This window comes from Coptis chinensis, chromosome 2, assembly GCF_015680905.1.
Source record: "Coptis chinensis isolate HL-2020 chromosome 2, ASM1568090v1, whole genome shotgun sequence".
Lineage (NCBI taxonomy): Eukaryota > Viridiplantae > Streptophyta > Magnoliopsida > Ranunculales > Ranunculaceae > Coptis > Coptis chinensis.
The window spans coordinates 63,823,241-63,830,849 of NC_141457.1; the positions used below are offsets into that span (position 1 = coordinate 63,823,241).

Below are 7,609 nucleotides of genomic sequence, written 5' to 3' on the forward strand. Positions count from 1 at the left end.
ATAGTTATGGTAGAATGTTGGTGGTTTCCATGTTGATTCTATATTTAATGTTGGGTTTAATATTAAGGCATTTAAGATAGATTCTGTCATAAATGTCCTAAAAGTGTCAGTTTTTTTATACTTACTGGTTAGGTACTTCTTTGGATGTTCTTATTCACTACAATGGGGAGATGAAAGCGGACAAGTATGGCCGGATGAAGTATGTTGGTGGCGAGGTGAAATTGAGAGTTTGTGATGGGGGTATTTCATTTGAAGGATTCATGAGTACCGTGGAAGGTGTGTTGTCGAGAAAGAGATCTACTTTTTCTATAAGATACTTGACGAAGAAGTCCCCGTGTCGAATTGATGAAGAAACAGATTATTTGAACATGATTATGAAACAAAGAAAGTCTCCAAGAAAAACAATGATGGTTTGGGTTATCAACGGCGTAGAAGTGGTAAGCAATGGACAGCCTAATGTTAAGAAGAAAGAAGTTGCTATTGAGTTGTTTAAGAAAGACGCGACTCCAAGCATTGTTTCTCCTGTGAAACACTCTTTTCTGAAACAGAAGGAGCTAGCTCGTCAGAAGCGTCCTATTAACCAATTTAAACTTGTCGATGAAGCAATTGGTAAGTAATGCAGTTCCATTTGGTTAGGTCATTATTAGTGAGGGTGGGTACATGCTTTATTTCCTGATAGTTATGAATCTTTGGTTTTCCAGAAAGTCCCCTTGACCAACCCTGGAGTGGGAGAGTGGGGACTCATCAATGGGAAGATGTGGAGATTCACGACGTCGAAGAACACATTCAACCTCACGCGGCTTGTCAACATTCGAAAGGTGATGGCGGGTAAGTCTTCGATATCAATGGGATATGTTGATAGATGATAGCTTACTTGTCGTGATAGTGGTGTGGAACTTCATCGAGTGTTCATTGAAATATAGATATTTGGCGGAGGGTGTTTCCTCCGAAGTTACACCGAACCTTCAAGATTTAAAAGAAACGGTCACACCGCCTTCTCTTTGTGGAAGGTACACTCTATAGCCTTGCAAGGTAACATATAGTTCTAGTTGCTGATAGTGGGGAGCTAATTACTGATATAATACAGGGATGGTCAATGATGGTGATGAGCAAGATGGTGTACCAGATCTTGATCAACCTGATTATGATGACTTTGATTCCCAAAATCCATATGGTGATACAGAGGACGTCCCTGAGGAATATAGAATTTCCATGAATCAAAATATTGACAATAATGAGGGTGATGATGATGAAGTTGAAATACTACATGAAGTTAATTTTGAAGAAGAAGTAGTACAAGTAAAGGATGGAGCTGATGATGATGAAGTTAGAGTAGTAAATGGTGGTAATCAAGATGATGATGATGAAGTTCAATTATTGGATGATGATTGTGATGTATGGTCTACTCCTAACTGTAGTCAAGAGTTTTTTTGGGGAGGCACGCCTATGACTGTTAATGATGAGGAAGGCCAAAGTGAACCTGATATGACTGTTAATGATGAGGAAGGCCAAATTGAACCTGATATGATTGTTAATGATGAGGAAGGCCAAAGTGAACCTGATATTGAAACAAATGGAATGGTTGATGCTACGCTATTCGGTGCAGAAGATCTCAATTCAGAAGACTTACATCAAGGATATGATCCTCTTCGCTCTCCCCATAGTCCAGAAACACCAGCTAAAGTGGATGTAACTCCTCCTCATGTGAACCTGAAGTTTGTTCCTCCTAAAGTAGGACAACACTATCCTACTCGGGATGATCTTATAAAAGACATGAAGTCATACGCAATAGCAAACATGTTTGATTTGCATCGTCTGAGAGCACTTCTCTTGAGAGGATTTATATGAAGTGTAAGTCTCCTGGTTGCACATTTCATTTGTTTGCAAAACCGACCACTGGTTCTGATATATGGGTTATTATAACCTTCAGAGAAGCACATACATGTTCACAAGATAAAGCAATTGCAACTAATAAACAAGCTGATGCAAAATGGGTTTCAGAAGTTGTGAAATCGAAACTTAGGGACAATATTGATATGGCTCCGAAACAGTTGCAGTTGGAGGTTAAGGGCGCACACCAGACAAATGTGTCGTATAAAGTTGCTTGGAAAGCAAAAGAAATTGCAATGCAAAAGGTAACTGCCTTGGTTATATCAGCAACTAATGAACGCAATAGTAGCAACAACTAACTTATGTTTGTTTGGCTTTTTTGCTTGCAGATAAGGGGAAGCTTTAGTCAGTCGTACCAAATGTTGCCAAATTATTGTAAAGAACTTAAAAGAGTGGATTCAGATTGTTTCACCGAGCTGCAAACGTCATCGGCCCCTGAGCACAAGTTTGAACGTTTGTTTGTGAGCTACGGCGTCACTGTCCGAGCTTACAAAAGATGTCTTCGTCCATTGATTATGATTGATGGCACTTTCATGACAGGTAGGTACAAGTCAATCATACTAACTGCTATCCCGGCTGATGGCGATAGCCACGTGTTTCCAATTGCATTTGCCATAGTCCCAAAGGAAAATAATGACCAATTTGGGATTGGTTTCTGGAAAAGTTAAGAGACCTTGTTGTTGGGACGGAGCAAAACTTTGTTCTTCTCTCTGATAGGCATCTAAGCATTCTTCAAGCCGTGCCTAAAATACTTCCTAATGCGGTCCATTGCTTTTGTGCACAACACATTTCAAATTGTATGACTAAGCAAGAGACAAAAGGGAAGGTGAAGAGAGCTGCTGAAACTTATGAACAGGCAGAATTTGTAAGACTTATGAGCCAAATTTATTGTGCCGACAGCAAAGGTTATGCAAAGATTGTAAAGATTCCGAAAGAGTCGTGGTGTTGTGCTTTTGCTCCAATGAGAAGGTATGGCATTTGCTACACAAATCACATAGAGAGCTGGAACAAGATGATACTTCCAGAGAGAGCTATGCCAGTGACATCTCTTGTCAATGGTATCAGGTTGAACATAATGAAACATTTTTATGACTACCGGGTGATGGCGTCAAAGCTGAAGACAAAACTGACCAAATCAGCTGAGGAAGTGCTCATCTCGTCGAGATATTCGAGTAGACGTTTCACAGCAACAAAGGCAAGTGAGCACGTTTACTCTGTGCAATCACTAGACCGTACTGACACCGTAGACCTTTTGGAGAGGACTTGCACATGCGGTTTCTTTCAACAGGTTGGTCTTCCTTGTAGCCATGCTATGAAGGCAATCGATCACTGTAAGCTATGTGCATATGACTTTTGCTTGCATTGGTACACAAAAGAAACGATGATGGATACATATAGAGAGAACTGGACACCATTAAGAGGAAAAGAACAGTGGGTTTGGGTTTATGATGGCATCATCATCCGTCCACCCGTTGATGAGGTGATGCCCGGAAGACCACAGAAAAAGAGAAAGCGCTCTAAAGGAGAGGGAGTCCCAGTGCAAAGAAGAAGGTGTACGCGTTGTGGTGGTCTTGGACACAATAAGGCAACTTGCACGGTTGCCAGTGATGATGCTGAGTGGATTGATTTTTCAGCTGGGATTCCACCAGATTTTGCATATGAAGAGTACATATGATCTTTCTTTTAACCAATCACCAATAGTGGCAGCTTTGGTTTGTTTGTTTGAAATTGGCACTTGCAGTTGCATATATGTTAGTGGTAAATTGTTACCCTGTGGCTTTACTTCGGGGTTGATATTTTGGATAGTTTTGGTTGGCAATTTTGGTTTAAGTAATTAATTTGGTTTGAACGGACATCTTCTTGTACTATTAATATCATTAACTATAACAATGACATGGTCATCAACACGATAACTATTAATATCGATCTCTAATGGATAGTTTCTTTACAAGTAGGCTAACATCATCAACACTTTTCCTCTATTTTCATTTTAATAGATCATCAATGGTGATTTGCAACTGGTTTTCCTTTGTCACCTTTGCTTCACTAGCAAGTGCTTTAGCCTTATGGATGTGTCCCTTCACCTTCTAGATCTATCCATTTAAAACCCTTGCATGGATCGGCCCTGCATGAGAGAAACCTTCTTCCCGGACTATATGGCTTTGTACTTACACCATACCTCATATTAGATTGAGAGCATAGCGGACCGGTCGCGTAGTTGCCCATGGACAGTTGATCTTCCAAAGGCGGTTTCCCACACTTAAAACATTTGCTATAGTTAGTTGATGATGAACCAACATTTGTATTATTCTTGGTAGAATCCTCACCCCCACCCATTTTGAACGAGAAAAAAGAAAAGAGAAATGGGATGGACCAAGAAAGGCAACCCAGGTTGTACTTATAAAGGAAACACACTATTTTCCCGCCCTAAGTGGTGTTGGCCAAACTATTCCCTGAAAACATTTCCCGCCTAAACTATACACAAATGTTTGATGAAACATAATATTCCAATAACCATATTGGATTGCAGGACCTATCAGCAACTAATTCCATAAAAAATACTTCACTAAAAACTTAACTCATCACTCCATGAAAGCATGAAGCAATGAATGACAAATTCCATCATCACAAATTAAGTGATGATATTAATCGCGGCACCACAAAATGATATTACCATACTAAAATTAGACAACTAAACACAAAATAGAAGAAGTTATTTGTTTCACTAAACACAAAATAGAAGAAGTAGCATCCACCAAGCTGTTTCATAGTGATTCCCCTGCTCACGTACCGACTTCTTTAGCATCCTCCAAACTCTTCTCCAATTGCTCTTGTCTGCTTTTTGAAACAGTATTTGGATTCAACCCACAATTAATTATATCCATTCCAATCCTCTTCCTCATTCGATGGGGTTGCATATCTATTTTGTTTACTTCCTCAGGTACACCCCTCATAAGGCAGTCTAGATAGGCTAGGCAAAATAGGCCACAACTATTTGTATCTGGTTGTTGAGTAACAGGCACAAACTCATGAGCCCAAGGGGCTCCCAAATCATGAGGTGACGATGGATCAACACACCTCATGACATAAGTAAGACAAGTCTCTATAGCAAGTTGCTCATCAGAAACTTTCTTCAGACCAAGAGAATCATAGTTGTAGATTTTTCTCTTTCCAAAATTGTAGACTTCAAGAACCCAGTGGCTACCTTCAACTTGAAGAGGAATGATAAGACCCATTGCCCTGGATGGGTGTGCTTGATCTCTAATTCTTCCTTCATAAGGGTCTAAGTACTCTTTAACAACTTCATGTGGTTGATACGCACCACTATCTACTCTGTCATCAGGAGTTGCACCACTGAAGGTTTGGTCTTCCATCTTCTTCTTAAAGTTTGTATACTCTCTGTTCATGAATTTCTACATCAACAAAATCATAAAGTACTTCATCAGTAAGGTGAACTATACAAAACAAATTCCATCAACCAATGAGATACAACTTACAGAAAAGTATACATCCTCAATGATAGTATATGTTTCTTCTTCTGGAATGCCATTTTCCTTACAATGTTGGATGTACCACCTGATCAACAGCTTCACATATATGGTGATCACCTGAGTCATAGAATTTTAAACATTATTATCACGAGTTGGCTTTGATGGTTAATATGTTAGTTCTTTGATGGTTAATATGTTAGTTCTTTCTTTGGTTAATATGTAAGATAATATGTTAGTTGTGTCTTGACCTCCCATCTACCCACTCTTCCATGCAATGAATGGAAACTTTACCTTGAAATAGACTGGTTGTATCCAAACACTCTAGCATCTAAACAGTTTTGTGGACTGTACAACCTTGTGAACATCTTCCAATAGTATCTTGTAGTATGAGGAGGTCACCTTTGGTGGTGGTTTTCTTGATAAATGTTTTGGCGAAAGCGGACTTGATCGGTTTCATCACATTCCTGTCCAATGTTTTCTTCCCATGACCTGACCTTGCATCCCTTCCCTTCTCTTTTTTTCTTTGGTGTGTTTCTTCAGTTTTTTTTTCATTTCATTTCACTTGCCATTTGACTCTCAGATGCGCACCACATCGGGGACCACCATTTCCCCTCCACAAAGATCATCATCATCTACATCATTATCACGTTCTCCCAACATCACATTATCATTTTTAGATTTCATAACAACAATAGATTTGAGCTGACTATCTACCTCAAAGGTTTGAGCGGTTGTGGGTGACAATACATGCAAGTCAGTTATGTCAGTACTGCAAGAAAGTAAAGTAGAAAATGTGACCTTCTCCATTTCTGAGTTCAGGACTTCTTCCCCATCAATATCAACATCATCATTGGAGGGAACATCAACATTAGGTGTAGGCAAGGGACCATCACCAGGAGCAATGTCCAAGGGACTAATAAATGGCACATGCTCAACAACATCCATATTATAGACTTCCACTAGGGAACTTTGGCCAATCACATTCTCATCAACAGGCTCTTTCACACCCTCTTCCTGCACTTCATTGCTCAAAGACTCCTGAACCACATTCTCTTGACATTTGTAGGTATTTACAACCCTCTCTTCAACCTCCTCAACTAAAAACTCTGGAGCACCCTCATCATTATCATAAGGGCCTTCATGTTCATGTTCAGGTTCTTGGAAAAAACCATATACATGGTCTTCCCCCATCACCTGGTCATCATGAGGAGTCTTGGGTAACTCTTCACTAATATCTCTCAAAACATCACCACTTTGCAACAAGATCAGTTTCACTACCCTCTCCTTCTCCATCTTCTTCTTCCTCACCTAAACCAATCAAATTTCTTCTTCTTTTTGGTTTGTTAGCTTCCTTGCTCTTAGCCTCTATGTCTTTTCTTTTCTCACTGACTTGACTTCTTTTCAAAATTGTTTGCCTTTTGCTAGCCTTTACAGCCTCTACTTTACTTAACCTTGGTGGCTGGACTCTCACTTGCTGCATACTATGTTTCTCTTCACCCCTCCTCCTTACCATTTTAAACCCCGCATTCACTCCTCTTTTTCTATTTTCTTCAACCTCATGTGAAAGATCAAATGTAACTTTCTTAGAGGATGATGACTTCCTCTTAGAAGGTGGGGATGATGACTTCCTCTTAGAAGGTGGGGTAGACACAGCTTCTTCCACAACAGCTTTAACCTTATTCTTAACAAACCGTGTAGTAGGTTTTTTGACAACAGCATCAGCATTGGTGTAGACACAGCTTCTTCCCCTTGTTTTCTTTGAACTTGGTCCCTTCACAACCCCCTGGGATGATGATGGTTCACCCAATCCACTTTTCTTCCCACCCTCAGAAACCCCTTGCGATTGTCTCCATACATCCCTAATTTCAGACTTGATGTCATTCTCGAGCCATCCTAACCTGTATTCAAAAGTTAGTTGAAGTAATCATTGCCGTGTATCATAGAGTCCTATCTTATGAGTCCTATCTACCTTATGAGCACTAACATAAAGTTCCCTGATATATCCAAAGTTCTGAACCTATCTTATCGGTTAACATAAAACTACCATAGAGTTTCGATATATCAAGTTTAAGAACCTATCCCGTGAGTCAACACAAATGTAATATATACTTCCCGATATTTTCAGTTTAAGAACCTTTCTTATAAATACAACGGATGTCAAATGCAATCTTGATGTATCCAATTCGCAGAATATAATTAACAATGCAGAGTTTATAATCAACAATGCA

The 7,609-nt window shown here is 39.6% G+C and overlaps 3 protein-coding genes across 3 annotated transcripts; 2 read left to right on the forward strand and 1 right to left on the reverse strand.

Annotated features, from left to right (window-relative positions):
- Window positions 1-1,498: 1,498 nt before the first annotated feature.
- LOC147517115 (uncharacterized) lies at window positions 1,499-3,741 on the forward strand. The gene is made up of 2 exons (XM_086594652.1): window positions 1,499-2,135; window positions 2,220-3,741. The coding sequence occupies exons 1-2, from the start codon at window positions 1,845-1,847 to the stop codon at window positions 2,556-2,558; spliced, it is 630 nt and encodes a 209-aa protein (XP_086450778.1). The 5' UTR covers window positions 1,499-1,844; the 3' UTR covers window positions 2,559-3,741.
- On the forward strand, window positions 2,690-3,565 carry LOC147517116 (uncharacterized). The gene has a single exon (XM_086593480.1). The coding sequence runs from the start codon at window positions 2,690-2,692 to the stop codon at window positions 3,563-3,565; it is 876 nt and encodes a 291-aa protein (XP_086449606.1).
- An 807-nt stretch (window positions 3,742-4,548) lies between the features above and the next one.
- LOC147517117 (uncharacterized) lies at window positions 4,549-5,523 on the reverse strand. Its single transcript, XM_086594653.1, has 2 exons — window positions 5,388-5,523; window positions 4,549-5,303 (listed from the first exon to the last, which is right to left on the reverse strand). The coding sequence occupies exons 1-2, from the start codon at window positions 5,505-5,507 to the stop codon at window positions 4,674-4,676; spliced, it is 750 nt and encodes a 249-aa protein (XP_086450779.1). The 5' UTR covers window positions 5,508-5,523; the 3' UTR covers window positions 4,549-4,673.
- Window positions 5,524-7,609: the final 2,086 nt, after the last annotated feature.

Bases quoted from the DNA above. Each gene is read 5' to 3' on its own strand.
- LOC147517117 (XM_086594653.1), bottom strand. From the start codon at position 5,507: ATGACTCAGGTGATCACCATATATGTGAAGCTGTTGATCAGGTGGTAC. The intron at 5,304-5,387 runs GTAAGTTGTATC...TTGTTGATGTAG, and splicing joins TTGAGGATGTATACTTTTCT to AAATTCATGAACAGAGAGTA.
- LOC147517115 (XM_086594652.1), top strand. From the start codon at position 1,845: ATGAAGTGTAAGTCTCCTGGTTGCACATTTCATTTGTTTGCAAAACCG. The intron at 2,136-2,219 runs GTAACTGCCTTG...TTTTGCTTGCAG, and splicing joins AAGAAATTGCAATGCAAAAG to ATAAGGGGAAGCTTTAGTCA.
- LOC147517116 (XM_086593480.1), top strand. From the start codon at position 2,690: ATGACTAAGCAAGAGACAAAAGGGAAGGTGAAGAGAGCTGCTGAAACT.